This window comes from Lithobates pipiens, unplaced genomic scaffold (genome assembly GCF_037356315.1).
Source record: "Lithobates pipiens isolate NorthernLeopardFrog02 unplaced genomic scaffold, aLitPip1_a1.2 Scaffold_13, whole genome shotgun sequence".
NCBI classification, from domain to species: Eukaryota; Metazoa; Chordata; class Amphibia; order Anura; family Ranidae; genus Lithobates; species Lithobates pipiens.
This window is the reverse complement of record NW_027507718.1, coordinates 386,203,593-386,222,205: the sequence shown is the minus strand read 5'-3', so window position 1 is coordinate 386,222,205 and position 18,613 is coordinate 386,203,593. Positions and strand designations below refer to the sequence as shown.

Sequence of the window (18,613 nt, the reverse complement as noted above, 5' to 3'; positions counted from 1 at the left end):
ATTTGTACATTGGGCTCAATGTAATATGATTTTTATATTGTTTTGAACACTGTTATGATATATGCCTTAAAAGTCTGACCTGTTGATATCTATTTGGTATCTTCTTTGTTTTCCCTATATACAGTATCTCTCTTCTAATAGTGTATACAGTATATCTCTTCTGTCTGTTCTTCTCAGAGTGGATTATATATTTTGCTCCCCAACCATATAGTTGGTTATTTATATTTACCACTGCATAGAGCCATTTAAGAATAGATTGCCTTTTTTTAAAACTTTACATATTAACGAAATTATACACCACACTTTTTTTTTTTTTTAAGGTTATTAACCGATTAATCAAAACAATAATCGGCCATTTATGAAAATAATCGTTAGTTGCAGCCCTACTCCATACCTGCAGTTAAGAACCCCTGCTATAGATATTTTTATCTGATAATTTATATATGTTCTTGATTTATAGGGAAGTATCAGCCTGGTATAGATAAACCAGATCCAAAAACATGGAAGGCAAATTTTAGGTGTGCAATGAACTCATTACCGGATATAGAAGAAGTAAAAGACAAAAGTATGAAGAAAGGCAATAATGCCTTCAGGGTATACAGGATGATACCAATAGCAGAAAGACCTTCAAAGAGAGGTATGCTATGATCTTTTATTTGTGACTTTGGTGACCCGTCATTCAATTTGTAGTGACAACAATTGTTTTAGGCTAGGTTCACAGGTTTTGCGTTTCCCTGCAGCCGTGTTTATGTTGGCACAGCAGCCCATTCATTTGAATAAGCTGCTGAAATGCAGGGAAAAAGTCAGCAGGAAAAATTGCATGGTGCTTCGGCACCATGCTTTTTCACGTGTGGGAAACCGCACTGCATTTTTCAGTCCATGGGGGGTGCCATGAAGGGTTTGTTGCTGCCCTGCTTAAAAAAGGCAAATTTTTGATGCGGGAACGTATGTAATTTACACACTTTCTTACACCTGCAATAGTGTGAACCTAGCCTTAGATACTTTTGAGTGTGTTAATGTATGATGCATAGAACAATAAAATTCTGTGTTCCACAGCTGTAGGGGTCAGCCCCTAGGATTACTGAACTATATTGCACTGTGTTCCATCTATAATATATACAGCCTGCTATTTCCAGTTTAGCCACAAGATGTCACTGTTGCTGCCGACCCTTCAGAGGAGAGGAAACAGGAAGTGGCAGTGAGAGAGAACTGTGAGGAGTGTGTGGGCAGCTGAGGAATTCCTGTGCGGAGCTGAGGAAAAGTCAAGTCTGCCCTGAGGAGAGGGAGACTTTGTGTGGATAAAGAGTCGCAGTATCCAGCTAAAGATCGGGCACCTCGGGCAGAGAGAGAGAGCTGTGGTGATTTTGGGCCGCATCTGTGTTCATCCATCCGTCCCTGACGGGCAAGCTGCAGCACTAGGAACTGGACTTCACCTGCCTCATGAAGGAGGCCAAGACAAGGGACCCTCCAGCTGTCTAACAAACTGTGAGTGAGCACCGGTGCTGGATTGTGATAGGGAATAGTACAGTCCCTACTGAGATAGTACGTTGTAGAAACGTGTCCCGATAAGCGGGAATCAGGCAGGACATATTAGAAGAGGGTAGCCTGTATCACTGTGCATGTGTTGGCGGGAAAGCCATTTTGTGTACCACATTCCAGTTAGCCTTACTGTAAACTACTGTGAATTGTTAATACTGTTATCCTCCTCCTCCGGCCATTATATCTTACTGTTTAATAAAGCCGGTTTTTGTTTCAGCCTCCTTGTCTGCTGTCCCGTACTTGAAACCTGCATTGCGGTCTCCTATACCTCTGACCGCTACAAGTGGCGCTGCGAGCAGGGTACGGTTACAGAGATGGAGGCGGCTGAAGGCAACGTACCTGATGTTGATGTGAATGCCTTAGGTAATGGTGGAACCCCTACAAGGACCCTCCCTATGGGCATGCTTTTTAACTTGTTGCCAAAATTTGATGGCCAGAACATGTCACTGTCAGACTGGGTGACGAGATTACAGAGCGTTGCTAGAATTTACAATGTCAGCCCAGAGCTACAGGTGGAAATTGCTTTGGCTGCCCTGGAGGGTGAAGCGCGGAAAACTGTTTGCTTACAACCGGAAGCTACGCGCAGTACCTTGAAAGAGATTGTGCGCTTTCTAGAAGAAATATACGGTGAAACAGCTAGTGCGGGCCACCTCCGGGCAAAGTTCTTCTACCGGGTACAGCAGGAAAATGAAGGGGTCTCACAATATGCAACGGCTCTACAGGAAGTACTGGCTGAGATACAGAAAAAAGAGGCAGACGGGATAACCGCCATGGGATCCGCAGACCGGATACTGAGGGAACAATTGATCCTGGGACTCTACAGCTCTCACCTGAGACAAGCCCTACGGGAACGAGTCAGAGTGGACCCTACACTGAATTTTCGGCAAATATTGGCTGAGGCCGTGGAGCGAAGTAAAGAAGAAATTTATGCCTCTGGAGTGATACGGACCCAGACCGCCTCCCTCGGGGTTGCGAAGAATGAAGAGGTCCTGGTTAGAGTGGTGCAGGACCTACAAAGCTCCCTGGGTCTCATGCATGAGAAGTTGACGCAAATAGAGAGACGGATGGATTTGAGCTACCCCCCTGAGGTTGCATATCTGGGGCAACAACAACCTTATCAGACTGCCTCGATGGTTCCTGCACCAGAGCATCCTTACCCACGTATTCCCACCTACCGAGTCCCTCAATATCCTCCAGTGAGCTCGGCCAGTCCAGGCCTACGGGCGCCTCCTGCACACAGACAGAGAGAACAACGCAGAGAGGCTCAGTGCTGGCGGTGTGGAGAAAAAGGACACTTCGCTAGAGAATGCCGGAGGGACCTGCCTAGACGCCCAGAGCCGGCGTTAAACTTCAGGCCCCCGCAGTAATGAGGCACACTGCGGGGGAAGTAGAGTGTCAGGCCACTCAGCACAGCTCCGAACACCTGGTTGCAGGATGTCCCACCATAAGAGCCGAGTTTGAAGGCATTCCAGTCAACTGTTTAGTGGACACCGGATCACAGGTAACGACCATGCCTGAGTCATATTTCAACCGTTACTTTCAAGCACTGGCCAAGCCAGAACAGGGGACATTGATCCGGGTCACAGCAGCTAACCAGCAACAAATCCCTGTCACAGGTGTCGTATGGATGAATGTACGTCTGTGTGGACAGGAAGTTGGAAAAAAAGGTATCCTGCTGGTCCCTGAAACCTTCAAAGAAGATGTACCGGTGATAATGGGCATGAATATCCTGCGAGAGTTGGATCAAATTATGTTCACTAAAAGGGGGCCGGGCTATTGGAAGAATGCCACTCCACACAAACCAACGCAAAAGGCATTTCAACGGTTAATCCGGTTTTGTGGGACACAGAAGAGTGTCCCAGTACATCAGTCTGTAGGAAATATTCGAGTGCCGGGAAGGGCTACCCTTACCCTCCCTCCTGATCGGGAGACTATACTGACTTTGCCCGTGGGAACCTCCCGCAACCTTGAAGGTATGGAGGTGATCATTGAGCCTGCAGGCCTGGGAGAGTTAGGTCAGGATGTCCTAGTGGCCCGGACACTGGCAGTAGTCCAAAATGGACGAGTACCCATAAGAGCTGTAAACGTTGGACAACGGGAAGTCTCTCTGGTGCCAGGAGTGGAACTGGCTCGCGTGTACCTACATCGGGGAGAAGTGCTGAGTCAGGGAGAAGTGACTCTAGCTCCGATAGGCAATTCTGCTTGGACCTTGGCAGTTACTGCAAAGCCTGCAGAGGCACCGACCCCAGAATGGAATGGGACAGTCATCTTGGAACAAATGGAGATAGATGTGAAAGCTCTAAGTCCGGATCATTTACGAGCAGTTGAAACCATGCTGTGGGAGAATCAAGCTGCGTTTGCCCGCAATGCCAATGACTTTGGTTGCACAGATGCTATCACACATGAGATACCGACGGGGGACACTCCCCCAAGCCGAGAGAGATATCGACAGATTCCACCCAAGTTGTATCAAGAGGTGAAGACATTGCTGAAACAGATGATCGATTCAGGAGTGGTTCGGGGTAGTCAAAGTCCCTGGGCAGCCCCAGTGGTGCTTGTCAAGAAGAAGGATGGCACCATTCGATTTTGTGTGGATTACCGGAGATTGAATGCGTGCACAGTGCGGGACTCATATCCTCTGCCTCGCATCGAAGAGTCCCTAACAGCCCTAGGGCGGGCTAAATACTTCTCCACCTTGGATTTAGCAAGTGGATACTGGCAGGTATCGGTGGCTGAACAAGACAAGGAAAAGACAGCATTCATACTTCCCATGGGTCTGTTTGAATTTAATAGGATGCCATTTGGGCTGTCTAATGCCCCAGGAACCTTTCAGAGGCTGATGGAAAAATGTCTGGGAGATCTAAATTTTGAAGCTACCCTGATATACTTGGATGATATTATAGTGTACTCTGCTACTTTTGAAGAACACTTGGCCCGATTAGGACAGGTACTTGAGCGACTGCGGGCCCATGGCCTGAAGATAAAGCCAAAGAAGTGTCATCTCTTCAAGAAGGAGATCGAGTACTTAGGCCATACGGTGTCCAAAGACGGGGTGCTGCCATCCCAAAATAAAGTGGCTGCCATTCAACAATGGCCGGAGCCTAGAACGCTGCGTGAGTTGAAGGCCTTCCTTGGTCTGACTGGTTACTACCGGCGGTTCATCAAAGACTATGCAAAGATAGCGGGCCCTCTGAATGAGATTTTGAGAGGAACTGCTGGGCAATCCAAGAGTCAAAGTGTTCCCTGGGGACAGAAGCAAGAGGAGGCCTTCCTGACCTTGAAAGAGGCTCTGACATCGGCCCCCATCTTGGCTTATGCTGATTTTGACAAACCATTCTTCTTATCTACTGACGGTAGTCTCTACGGACTCGGGGCAGTGTTGTCACAGATGCAGGACGGACACGAAAGAGTGATTGCCTATGCCAGTAGGTCCCTGCGGGATACGGAGCGAAACCCTCATAACTATAGTTCCTTCCGGCTAGAGCTCCTTGCCCTGGTGTGGGCCATGACAGAGAAGTTTGCCGGTTACCTTACAGGGGCTAAAATCTTTGTACGGACTGATAACAATCCCCTGGCCCATCTGGATACTGCTAGACTGGGAGCCCTGGAGCAACGTTGGGCAGCTCGCCTTGCAAAGTATGACTTCTCAATTCGCTATCGCTCTGCTACAGAGAATACCAATGCTGATGGTCTGTCGAGGGTTACTTTTGAAACTCCATTGGGAGAGCTTGATGAACAAAAGGAAGAGGATGAAATTCCAGACTTCCGCAAGTTTACACCTCCAGCAGTCGCAGCACAGACAAGCGGGGAGGCCCGGTCCCTGCCTAAGGCATTAGCAAGAACTAATGAGGAATGGGGGCGAATACAAGATGAAGACATTGGACTGCGACAGATAAAAGGTTGGGTGGCTCGGCAAAGAAAACCAGACAGAGAGGAAAGGGCTGATCTTGATGCTGAGATGAAGTCAATTCTACATCAATGGGACAGACTAGAGGTTCATGGAGCTGTTCTATACCGCAAGTGGCAGCAGCCTGCCGATCTGGAGGCAAGATGGCAGGTTGTCATACCAAGGAGTCTGGCACTAGAGATAGCCAGGGAAGCTCATGAATTTGGAGCTCATTTCGGGCCAGTCAAAACTTACCAGTGGCTGCAGCCTTATGTGTATTGTCCACGACTGGAGGTCGTAGTTGAAGAAGTCTGCCGACAGTGTAGAGTGTGTGAGCTTACTAAAAGCACAGAGCAGAGGGCACCCATACAGCCCATACAGACCAAGGAACCGCTGGAGGTATTGCTGATAGATTATCTCCTCGTGGGACAGTCAGCCAGAGGCCCACAATACTGCCTGGTCATGATTGACCACTTCTCCAAGTTTGCAGTGGTCACTCCAACTCGGGACCAGACGGCTGAGTCTGCAGCTCGGGCCATCTGTCAAGATTTCATCCGGGTCTATGGATGCCCGAAACGGATTCACTCAGATCAAGGAGCATGCTTTCAAGGGAAAGTGATGGAGGAGTTACACCGACTGTATGGCATTGGAAAATCCAGGACAACTCCATATCATCCCCAAGGGAATGGGGCCTGTGAGCGCTTTAATCGGACTCTGCTTCAGATGCTGAGGACCTTAGAGGAGGACAAAAAGACGCACTGGCCAGACTATCTGCCTGAATTAGTCTGGGCCTACAATAATCGTGTCCACACTACCACCGGCTATACCCCATACATGCTACTGTTCGGTAGAGCCGGACGAGAAATTGTCGAATTGAATTTGGAACAGCCAGAAGATGTGATAGAGCGATCAACCACCTCATGGGTGAAAGAACACCGCAAGCGACTCCAGACCATCTGCCGGTTAGTAGGCCAGAGATTGCAAGAAAAGACTTATACTGACCGTCCTCCCATCCAAGAGATTCCGTTGCAACCTGGAGACCGGGTGCTGGTTCGAGAGAAACGGCCCAGAGGCAAGTTGAGTGAGCGTTGGGAGGTACAGCCGTACAAAGTGATCAAGAGAGTGTATCCCAATGGTCCAGTTTACGAAGTTCGTGTTGAGAATGGGGAGTCGGCTTCAAGGGTTCTACATAGGAATATGCTACGGCCATGTCGGTCAGAAGATCGGATACCTGCACAGAGGACACCACTCCCTGCCCCTTCCTCAGAATTTGTCATTTCCGATGGGAATAATATTGAAGACTGGTGGATTGTTCCTGACTCTGCACGTGATGAAGCCCCTGTTATAGAACCAGTACCAGCTCCAAGGGAGGAAGGACAAGTCCTAACAGAAAGACAAGACCTTCGGAGATCTAGTAGGTCTACTGCAGGGGTTCCACCAAACAGGTACAATGCTGATCAGTTTATTTGGTCTAACTGTATGTATTATGAACAATGTTGTGCTGCCGTTAAAGATTGATTTAACCCTTTTCTTCCCCATGGACTATATAGCAAGGCCGAGGACGGCCACCTTTAAGCGGGGAGGCATGTAGGGGTCAGCCCCTAGGATTACTGAACTATATTGCACTGTGTTCCATCTATAATATATACAGCCTGCTATTTCCAGTTTAGCCACAAGATGTCACTGTTGCTGCCGACCCTTCAGAGGAGAGGAAACAGGAAGTGGCAGTGAGAGAGAACTGTGAGGAGTGTGTGGGCAGCTGAGGAATTCCTGTGCGGAGCTGAGGAAAAGTCAAGTCTGCCCTGAGGAGAGGGAGACTTTGTGTGGATAAAGAGTCGCAGTATCCAGCTAAAGATCGGGCACCTCGGGCAGAGAGAGAGAGCTGTGGTGATTTTGGGCCGCATCTGTGTTCATCCATCCGTCCCTGACGGGCAAGCTGCAGCACTAGGAACTGGACTTCACCTGCCTCATGAAGGAGGCCAAGACAAGGGACCCTCCAGCTGTCTAACAAACTGTGAGTGAGCACCGGTGCTGGATTGTGATAGGGAATAGTACAGTCCCTACTGAGATAGTACGTTGTAGAAACGTGTCCCGATAAGCGGGAATCAGGCAGGACATATTAGAAGAGGGTAGCCTGTATCACTGTGCATGTGTTGGCGGGAAAGCCATTTTGTGTACCACATTCCAGTTAGCCTTACTGTAAACTACTGTGAATTGTTAATACTGTTATCCTCCTCCTCCGGCCATTATATCTTACTGTTTAATAAAGTCGGTTTTTGTTTCAGCCTCCTTGTCTGCTGTCCCGTACTTGAAACCTGCATTGCGGTCTCCTATACCTCTGACCGCTACACAGCAACCACCAAAATATTACATTTTTTTGACTTAACTCCTGATTAGTTACAGAAGTTACAGCTGTCTGCACATCATTATTATACAAAGTTCTATAGCTGTCTCATTATTATACAAAGTTCTATAGCTATCACAGGGGTAACATTGCTCCTATTATAGACTGATCTAGAAGGAACAAGGGAGGAATCATTGTTCAAGGTACTTTGTCTTGTAAAGGAGATTTCTCCTTCAAGCAAAATCTGAGTTGAGGTCAGTTTTGTGGGTTTAAATCTAATCTGTAACTGTGGGTCTCTGTGGGAGCTCTAGCTATATTAAAATGATAAAAGCTGACAAAGGCCCTATGCACACAGCAATATGAAAATACAGCAAATAGTATAGAGGGTCTTGCTGGCAGAAGTGTAGCATCCTCCATTGCTGGAAGCAAGTGACTATTCCTTAACTTTCTCCATTGCGGGGGGGGGGGACGGGCTTCTTCTCAAGAAAGCTGCCTAGCATCCTCTGTTACTAGGATACAGGCAACTTCTGCAGCCTTGCGTCCACTGTTGCTAGGACTAAGTCAGCTCTTGTGCCGCAATAGAGTACCTTTGCATTTTATGCATATAAATATTAGCACAAATGTTAACATGTATACATCGTACTTTATGGTTCATACTCAGAAACTCAGATGCAAGTTTTTTTTTTTTTTGCATATCTGAACTCAGCAGGTTTACTGATAAGTATTGGTTATAGAACTTCTTTCAGGTTTGCACAATGTGTATTAGTTGAACATCTTTCAAGTTACCCTGTGTAGCACTAACCCCCCGAAGAAGCTGCTGGTTATTTTTGGGCTTATCGTTTCCTTCCGTTCTCCTTGTGACACGTCTAGGGGATGTCCCGTGGTAGATGACCCAGTAACTTGAGACTGACAATAGATCCACTTGAATGGATTTTATTTGCAAAAACTCAAACCATTGAACAGGCTTTCAACTTGGGATCAGAGGGTTTGGAAAGGTAGTTCAGGTACTCTCAATGTCAAAGTCCAAAAAAACGTTAAATAACTTGCTTACTTTGACTGCATCCAGAGAATAGCCATTCGCAGCTGGATGAACACTCAGGTTGGACAGTCCCTCTCTCACAAGGCCTAGCAGCCAACAAGGTGCTTACTCAGGAACAAAGTCTTTGTCACAGACGATGTTGCAGAACACGTAGGGAAACTAAGCTGTAGAACACTTGTAGGATACCTGGATCTCTCAGCCTGCTTGGCGATATCCACAAGACCAGATTCTTTTGGTAACTTCAGCCCTTCCAGGCTCTTAAGAAAACCAACCTGTGCGTGGTGTTCTTCTAAAGAGTCCTCCCCTGGAATGGTCAAAGTAAAATGGGTCTCTCCCAAACCGGAGATGGCACCCAAGCACCTCAGAATCCTCCTTTAGTTTCATTGCCTTGGGCTAGCCAGCCCCGAGGCATTGAAGTCGGGTGGATCCGCACCCCGGGCCATAGCCTTCCTGGGGGCTGGTCAGGAGGACCAGGACCAAGTAGTCAGCACATCATACTGGACCGGAACCATGTGACGTCCGTATCTTAAATACCCTCTTCCAGAGGGCATAGTGAGAGGGCCACTCCCACTGACCTGGCTCCGAAAGAGAGTAACTTAAGCGCCTGATCATACCATTGTTCCACGCCTGCCTGAAGATACAGTGCCCCCCTGTGGCCAGGCTGAACATCTCACAGTCCAGTCAGACTGACACAGAAGTCCAATTTAGGCAAATAAACCCAAACCAAACTGTAGTTTGAGTAAAGTTTAACTTTAAAAAAACGCATAGAGCGTGCTCTTCAGGAGCCCACCACTACACCTGCGTATGAGCTCTAATAGTAATATTATTATACAGGATTTATATAACGCCAACAGTTTGCGCAGAAGGTTCATTTTGACTCCTTTGTTCTTGTTTTAGATTTAAGGCCTGACTCTGGGCTTGCCAGCTTTTAACAAAGTCCTTGCATACTGGGCCCCATGATATAACTTGAATGTGCTGTATGAGAAATCTGGTTACTTTTTTGCTGTCAATCATTGCAGCACAGCATCTGAATGGCAGGATCAGAATCGGAGCATTTTCAGGGATGGTGTGATAGCATAGTAACAACCTATATGCTTACAGTATTTTTATTTATTTATTTTTATAACTTCTGTTATTACTTATTAGCTCAGTGGGTTTCAGAATCCTCACTTTCATGGAAGACTGCCCTGTTTTGGGTGGACAGGCTCTGTTTTTTTTTAAAGAATTTTGTCTGTGAAAATCTTATTTAGGATTGTCATTCAGCCATACTCCAGTTCTCTGTATATTACTATGAATGATTCAACAGACAAGTGTGTTAGATTAGAGTTGGCACCCATAGCATTACTGCACATGGTAACAAAGTGTTATCTTGTCCCAGCTTTGCCTATAAATGGGAGTCCTCAAGTTTCATAAGAAAGAATCCCTGTGTAGATTATTTAGAAAGAGGTGCAATACACCTACTGCAGACAGTCTCCGCGTTGGATTACATCAGAGGAAACAATACCAATCCGCCATGCTTTTATAGCCTCTGAATACAAGTAAGAGCCAGAGTGGGAGACTGTTGTTTAATGTTTATAAGGACTTTAGCGTTATAACTACGGCCAGTAAAGATCTTTATTTGCATATGTACTCATATTTACCAGAAACATATTTGTATAACAGTGTATTGCACCAGTGTATTCACTACAATATGTGCAGGATAGATGGAGAACAACTTATTGTGTAACACTTGTTATGGGAAGTAGTTAGTCAGACATGTACACAAAGAATTGCCTGATGAAACATTTTTGAGGTTGCTAGCTTAGAAAAGAAGACTGTCCTGCATGCAGAATAGCAGACTGTTATGATATTATGCTTCCTAATATCTAAACTCATTTCTATTTTTCTTTCCCTTTCAGGAAAAAGAGCAAAAGCAGAAAAAGAAGAAAAAGTAAAACAAGAGAAGGTTTGGATTTTTATTTTTTCCCCACACTGCCTGCTATAATTTAAAGTGTCTCAGCACTACAAACTGAAAACACCATTTAAATTGGAATTCTATGATGTCACTAAACAATCAATCACAGAAACACCCTACCTAGCCCTCCTCTCCCTGACTATAGAAAAATTCCCAAATCCGACGAAAAATATAATAATACACATACTACTAGCAGCACGTCTCAGCATAGCCAGGAAATGGAAAAACCCTACCCCACCTATTCTACTAGACGTAGTTCAAACTACCCATGCACACTTTTCACACAAAACAGTACTAGCACTCAGACATGGTTCCAAAACACGAACCCTTTATATGTGGCAACAATGGAAGGACTGGGTCAGTTCTCCTAGCTTAGTCTCTTTATTCCACTCCTAATCATTGACTTTAAGACTCAGAATCCAACTTGCGGAGGGGAGCAGATGGCTCTTCCCGGGCACAGAATAGATCCCTTAGGGGGTGTTCGGGTTGAGCATCCCTCCTCCCTAGTGCTGCAGACGAATTGCACAGACATAACTGACCCATTCCGCCAGTTAGATCCGTGATACTATTTTCCCCTACAGTTACGATGTCTACATCACTGTGTGTGCCTCACATCCCAATTGATTCAGTTTCTCACAAAGTGGATTTTATATATCCTGATTTATCTACGTTCTATATTAAGATGTTGAATATGCTTTTTTTTTTTTTTTTTTTTCTGAAAAAATGCATGTCCATATTTCCCTAAATATGTGAATCTACGTTACCCTAATAACCAATGTTATATAGCTGCACACCTCTGTTAGCTATTATTATCATCTGTATCACAAACTACGATACATATTGTTGTATGACAAATGTTGTTGTTCGCCTTTTGTATGTTGACAAAATTGAATAAAAACTATTGAGAGAAAAGAAAAGTGGAATTCTAGGGGCTATTATGCACTATGCTTAAATCTGATCCCACCCCCTTCTAAATCCAAAACTAACTACCCTGTGAAAGGAAGATGCTTCTACTTACCTATTCTTGGAGTGCTCCAGCCCAGTCACCTAATCTCCCCAGTGGCTGGCTTTAGGGGTCGTGTATCACAATCACGTGATAGTTTTTTTTTGTTTTGTTTTTTGGATTGTTTTCGATTTTTACTAAGAGAGATCATACAACGTATAAGTAGAACATTTTATAAAAGTAATGACGGATACATATTAGAACATTATAACAAGAACGTTAAATTAAAAATACTGTTTCACCATGGAGTGCCTGCCCACTTTTTGCAACATGGCCGACCGGGTTCAGTCACATGCCTCATGGCAGTTCTGATGTGAGATTAGCATAAGGTGTGTGTGTGTGTGTGTGTGTGTGTTATATAGAGGAAATGGCCAACCCACCCCACTCTGAAGCAGAATGGCCTTCTAAGGAAAATGGCACATTCCTGAATGGAGAGTTATTTAAGGTAACCAGAATAACCAGGATTTTAGAGGCTTTATTAGATATTTGTGAGGCCAATAACAATAACGAATATGAAATATGCAATTTCTCTATCAAGGGGAGAGGAGAGATCACCAACATCTGAAATTCCTGGCCAGTGACGCCACACATAGACTTACTATGGGGCATCTATTGTCAGCTGTTTCTGCTCTCCCTGAAACTGCCACTGGGAGCCAATCACGTGACTTGATCAGAGTGCCCTGAGAATAAGTATAAGCGTCTTCCCTTTATCTAAAGGGTAGTTAGTATAGGATTTAGAGTGGGGTGGGAGCAGGTTTAAGCATCGTTTAATAATAGCCTGGAATTCCACTTTAATTCTTTGATACCATTCATGGCAAAAGGAACACTAAGCACAAATGATCCCTGCTTTACATGGTCCGGTTCAAAATTCAGACACTTCATACCAGATCATCTGAGCCCAACTTTAGCCAAAAAAATTAGAGCGTAACAAAGAGATACATTTTCAGGCAGGCATTTATTTATCTGTGACCCCACTGGGGATTTTTTTGCTCACTTTTGGGCCTGTAGATCCAGGATGAGAAATAGGGGTAGCGTAGTTGTCATTGTGACAGGAAAAACATACTTTTGTTGTAAATCTGTTTGTAGAGATTTGCCTTCACTTCCTGTCTCCAAAGGGAATTGAGTGGAAATTACCCCAATAGGAACACAAGCAGCAATAAAACCTGACAAAAGTGCTGAACTTCCCTCCCTCTCTTTGTTTGAAGTTGGTCTTACAATAATGTTTAATATGTAAATGTTTGAAGCGAAAAAACATGTGCACTAATCTTTGTTGTGGTGGCGTGTACAAATTTATTCCAAAGTATTTTAAAAAAGAACCACAAAATGTTAAAAAAACACACTAGGGGTGGGGGAACTATGAGAATCTTGTGATGACATTTTCAGTTTCAATTTGACTAGTAAGGAGGTTAAAAGCACTAAAGCTGTGTATTTCATAATGGGGGGGAAAAAGCTATGCTGTACGTCATGAGTATCATTTTTCACATTAAACACCTTGCTGTGTGAACACAAATTGTAAAGTGATCATTTTTACAAATGGCAAACCACATTTTGTTTTTAATGTGCTGTCCATCTTCGTTCGCAATTATCCCTAATGCAAAGGTCACACCAGTGGAATAGAAAAAATAAAAAAACACATAATGCTTGGATAGATTTAGTTAATCTTTGTGTTTTGTACAGGAGGAATTTGGCCAGAGAGCATTGCCTTTGGTGAATGGAGCATATACACTTCATCCACAATATGCATTGATATGTTCGACATTAAGACCAGAAGTTGATAGCACTGTAAATATTGTAGGTAAGTGTTTAAACTGCTGTATCCTTATGAAGCTAGAGGTAGTTCACTGCATGTTAATAGTGTCTTTGCACTTTGAGTCATTACGCCTATTGAGAATGTATTTACATGCAAGAATATGGAAGTTGTCAAAGCTTAGGATGCTCTCTTTATCCTTCCTTCACTACTTGGTGGTTTAATTGTGTCCACAGGGGAAAGATGTGGCCAAATCATGGTATGTTAAAGCACCTAATGTTTTTTTTCTTTTATATTATAACCTTACTTTAAATCAGCGGTTGTCAATTTACTATATATGGGCCTCAACTGCAGCACCTGATATCCCTAAAGGGCCAAGCTTAATGTTCAGTATGTGTAATGCTATAAAAGACTGTTTGTGGACATTCCACAGGAGGTGGTCAGAGTCTGTGAATAATGCTACAGATGTGGTTGTTGGCTGCAGACATGCTACGGGACACTGACATGGGAACATGTTATTGGAGATTACTGCTATTGCAATCCCTTTATAATAAAATGTTCCCACTATTGACCTCTGGGGTCTGAGTGCTGCACAACAAGTACCAAAAGGCTGCATTTGGCCCTCAAGCCATAGATCGGGCACCGGGAGCTTTAGATATTTACCAGTGCAGACACACTTTAAAGTAGTGGTTTGGCTTTGATAACATGTTATATGTTCCACCTATTTTTAGGGTAGAACGTGGGATATGTTCCCGCTCCTGCAGCCTTTTGGTGATCCAAGCTCTCGCTGTGACAGCAGTATGGGGAGAAGTTCCCCATTCAAATTGTCACTTTTTGAAAAGCGCGTATTCTGTGTGTAAATTTACTACTACTGTCAGCTTTTTCAGCTGTCGGCTTGTAATTCTCTATGCAGTATTACAGATGCTGTTGACTGCTGTGGTAGTTCATTGATTCTTCCTGTCTCTGTGAAGCAGCCTGGCTGTAAATGCGTTGATTTACTAAATGGTATGGTAGCCAATCAGCTTCTAAGTTCAGCTTGTTCAATTGAGTGCTGACAAAACAAATACCTGGAAGCTGATTGGCTTTTATGCAGAGCTGCACCAGATTTTGCACTTTCTAGTTTTAATAAAGAAATCCTTATGAGTTTGTGGAAACAACTGATGCAGAATCCATACAGGTGAAGGTCTTGTGGCCAAATATAGCTTCTTTGATCACATGATCTGTGGTAAATGGAAGAGCCAATCACCAGCTCTTCCTGAAAAATATAAAACTGGTCATGTTCTGTTGGTTTCTGTCAACATCCCTTATATTTGTGGCTCCATGCCTGATTATGCACATATGCCATTACCCATATGTATAAATTCCTTGCTGGGCCTAGGTGGTTTAGATGTTTCTGGCAAATATATATCTAGGGAGGGCTGTACTGCAGATACATTGAGAGCAAGCACAACATTAGCCTGAAATAACTCAGACACAACTTCCCCGAGAACAAGACCACACAGTTTCCATATTTGTAACTCTGGCATTTGTACAATGAAAATCATATTCTATTTTATCACTATATAAATGGAACTTCTGACTGCTTTTTGTGTACTGATTAGTTTGGTCTATACCAGGGGTAGGCAACCCGTGACACTGGGGGCGCAAGCGGCGCGCAAAGCCTCTTTTGCCGGCACTCTACTCCCTCCCCATCAGCAGAGCAGCGCAGGGAAGTGTCTGTGAGACACTAATGAATTCCAATTTCAGAATTCACCATGCTGCACCTGCACTGCACTGAGGAGGAGGCAGTGTGCCCCCACACATTGTAAAGATGGGAAACATTGTTTGCTGTAGCTGCGATTGTCGGGTGACAGTTTATGGAATTACTGTTGAGCTTCTGGGAACTTTGTTGAAATTATTCCTGAACCTCTGCTTCACTTACTACTGAACCCCTGCACTCTGTGTTCCTTTAAGCCACTGCCAGTATTCAGTGCAATGAAAATCGCACCCAACCACTTTTTCTCAGCTGCGAGGGCCCAACTTATGATCCTACATGCAGGCCCACTGCTTTCAGAAAATGCCCGTGACCTGAGCTCATAAGTGCGCATCCATTCCATATGCATGTATGTGACATCACATACAAGCACGTGGGCTGGATGCAAGAGGTGGATCAGCAGGATGAGTGTGCCAGGACCGGTCAATTTCCTTTCACCACTCTGCATATCACGCATATCATAGATGAGAAGAAGGTACAGCATTGGTGCAGATGAGCAGGAGGGTGCAACAGTGAGGAAAATGAGCAGGAGAGGTTCAGAGCTGGAACAGAAGAGCAGGAGGGTACAGCGGTGGGGCAGATGTGCAGGGAGGTACAGTGGTGGAAGAGATGAGAAGGGGGTTCAGCAGTGTTGGGCCTGATGAGCAGAGGGGTTCAGTGAAGGGCCAGATGAGCCGAAGGGTAAAGCAGTGGGGCAGATGTGAAAGGGGTACAGTTTTGGGGCAGGAGAGCAGAGGGGTACAGAAGTGAGCCAGATTTGCAGGAGGTACATTGGTGGGGCAGATGAGAAGGCTGGTTACAGTGGTGAGGCAGATGGGTTCAGTGTTAGGATGGATGAGAAGGTGATTCAGTAGTGAGACAGAAGAGCATGGGAATACGGCAGTGGAGCAGATGTGCCGGGAGGTACAGTGGTAGGACAGAAGAGCAAGGGGTTACAGTGGTGGGGCAGATGTGCAGGAGGTACAGTGGTTGAAGGGATGAGAAGGGGGTTCAGCAATGGGACAGAAAAGCAGGGGGTTACAGTGGTGGGACAGATGGGCAGGGGGGTTCAGTGTTGTGTCAGATGAGAAGGGGGTTGCAGTCCTGGGACAGAGTAGCAGGGGGAGTTCAGTGTTGGGGCATTCGAGAAAGGAGGTACATTGGTGAAACACTGGGTTACAATGGTGGGGCAGAAGAGCAGGGGGAACAGAGGTGGGACAGATGTGCAGGAGGTACAGCCATTGGGCAGTTGAGAAAGGGAGTTACAGTGGTGTGTGGCAGATGAGCAGATAAGTTCAGTGTTAGGACAGATGAGAAGATGGTTCAGTGGTGGAGCAAATGTGCATGAAGATACAGTGGTAGGGCAGATGAGCAAGGTGTTACAGTGGTAGGACAGAAAAGCAGGGGGTTCCAGTGGTGGGGCAGATGATCAGGAGGGTTACAGTGTTGGGAAAGACAAGCAGGGTGGTAGATCAGTGGGGAAAATGTGAACGGAGGTGTATTAGGGCAGATGTGCAGGGGGTTACAGTGGTGGGGCAGATGTGCAGGAGGTTACAGTGGTGGGGCAGATGTGAAGGGGTGTACAGTGGTGAAACCAATTTGCAGGGGGGACAGTGATATAAGGTGCATGAATTAGGGCTCATCTGAGGCATGAGAGTGCAGTATGTTAATTCCTCACTACTAAAGTAGTTTACAGCATTTACTTTATAAAAAAAATCCTTTTCGTGATTGAGAGCGTGCAGTTGACATTTGTTTGTTAAAAACACGCTTAATTTCTTTGAAAACATTTTTCGGCACACTGTACTCAAAAGGTTGCCTACCCCTGGTCTATACAGACAGAAGTAACATTGGGGATATTTTAACTTCAATCATTTTGAAAATGAGTAATTTCTTTTTCTGTTCCTGTCCACCTCTCATTTAAGTGTTCTGATCACACAATGGAAACTCTGTACTTAAATGTTTGGATTCTCTTGCATGTTTTGAAGGCTTTACAGTTTTTCTTGCAGTCCAACAAAATGGGATGTACAGAATTGACAGCACAACAAAAATAGCATGAGTTTCCTTGTGTAAGAAGGAAGCCTTATGCACTTATTTCTGTAAATGTCTTTTTTTTTTTTTTGTCTCTAGTTTTAGACTAGGGTAGGTAATAGTTCATATCCCTACTAGTTCTTTATTTTGCTATTTGTTTCAGTAGCTATTCTCTCCAAAGTATGGGAGATCCCCTTTTAGACCCTGGATATAGATACAGGTGTTACCAATGGAAATTTACCCCTTCCTTACTAATATGTGAACATTTTAGCATTTAGCTCTCCTTGTGATAATCCTCCTCCGAATAAATGCAGAGAGGGGATCTTCCAAGCAGGGATGAAGACAGTGACGGCTGGTGCTCAAAATGTTTTGGAGGGGCGCAAACTTTTTTGGAAAAATAAATCATCAATTGCTGCCACTGTGCCCATCAAATGCTGCCAGTGTGCCCTTGAATGCCCCCGGTGTGATGCCTGCTCGTCGTCTGCCCGGCACTTACCCTGTCTTGGTGGGGCAGCGGGTGACGCGGGGTCCTCCATGATTCTCCTGCCATCCTCCTCTCCCGTCCTGTCCTCCTGATAGTCATCCAATAGCGGTGCCTATGTCGTGTTTTTTTTTTTTTCAATGAGTTTTATCTATATTGCAAGAAAAGAAAATTGAACTGCGCTAACCTATAATAAATAAATAAATTAATCATACGAAGAAAGTGGCCTCGCTACTGGGGTCAGACCTAAGCTGCCCACAAAAATGACTTGAAGGTCACACCACTCTTAAACACCCTTGATAGTGATCAAAACAGAGTTAATGTGTTTGTGTCTAATGCAAAAACCTGTAAAAAATAAGATCCAAAATGAACACCAAATTAGATATGCAATAATTAACATGTATACCACATAAATCGTGAGAAAAATAAATGTGCAAGTGGAAAATAAATAAAGATATTGGATAAAATAATGAAAATCCATCTCAAATTAATAAATCAAGAATGAGTCCAGCAATTAAAAATGTGCACCCATATGTGAAATAGGCATAAAGAAATGAATGAAGTCCACCTCATGTCTGCATATGATCCAGGGAAGACGGATTTGTTGTGATGTGCATCCGGCCGGCGCAACCAACTTAAGGCCTGATTTACTCTGCGTTTTGTAAGTGTGTTTTTTTTTTTATTTTAACATGATTAAAAATTAGGGTTTTACACTATTTGGAGCCTTCTTATTTTTTTATATACATCGATACTTACCCATGAGTTTGGATTTGTTGGTGATAATTCGGAGGCCAGTAGTCCATGTTTCATGCAGTGGAGGTCATATGTACCAGTGGAGGAATGTGATGACTGGAGAAGCT

At 44.6% G+C, this 18,613-nt stretch overlaps 1 protein-coding gene across 3 annotated transcripts in view; it reads left to right on the top strand.

Annotated features, from left to right (window-relative positions):
* IRF2 (interferon regulatory factor 2) overlaps positions 1 to 18,613 on the top strand; it is a 103,146-nt gene that overhangs the window by 72,316 nt on the left and 12,217 nt on the right. For all 3 annotated transcript variants that reach the window (XM_077477295.1, XM_077477294.1, XM_077477296.1), the window contains exons 4-6: positions 461 to 637; positions 10,707 to 10,753; positions 13,443 to 13,560. In XM_077477295.1, the coding sequence (XP_077333421.1) occupies positions 461 to 637; positions 10,707 to 10,753; positions 13,443 to 13,560 (342 nt within the window). The remainder of the gene's footprint in view (positions 1 to 460; positions 638 to 10,706; positions 10,754 to 13,442; positions 13,561 to 18,613) is intronic.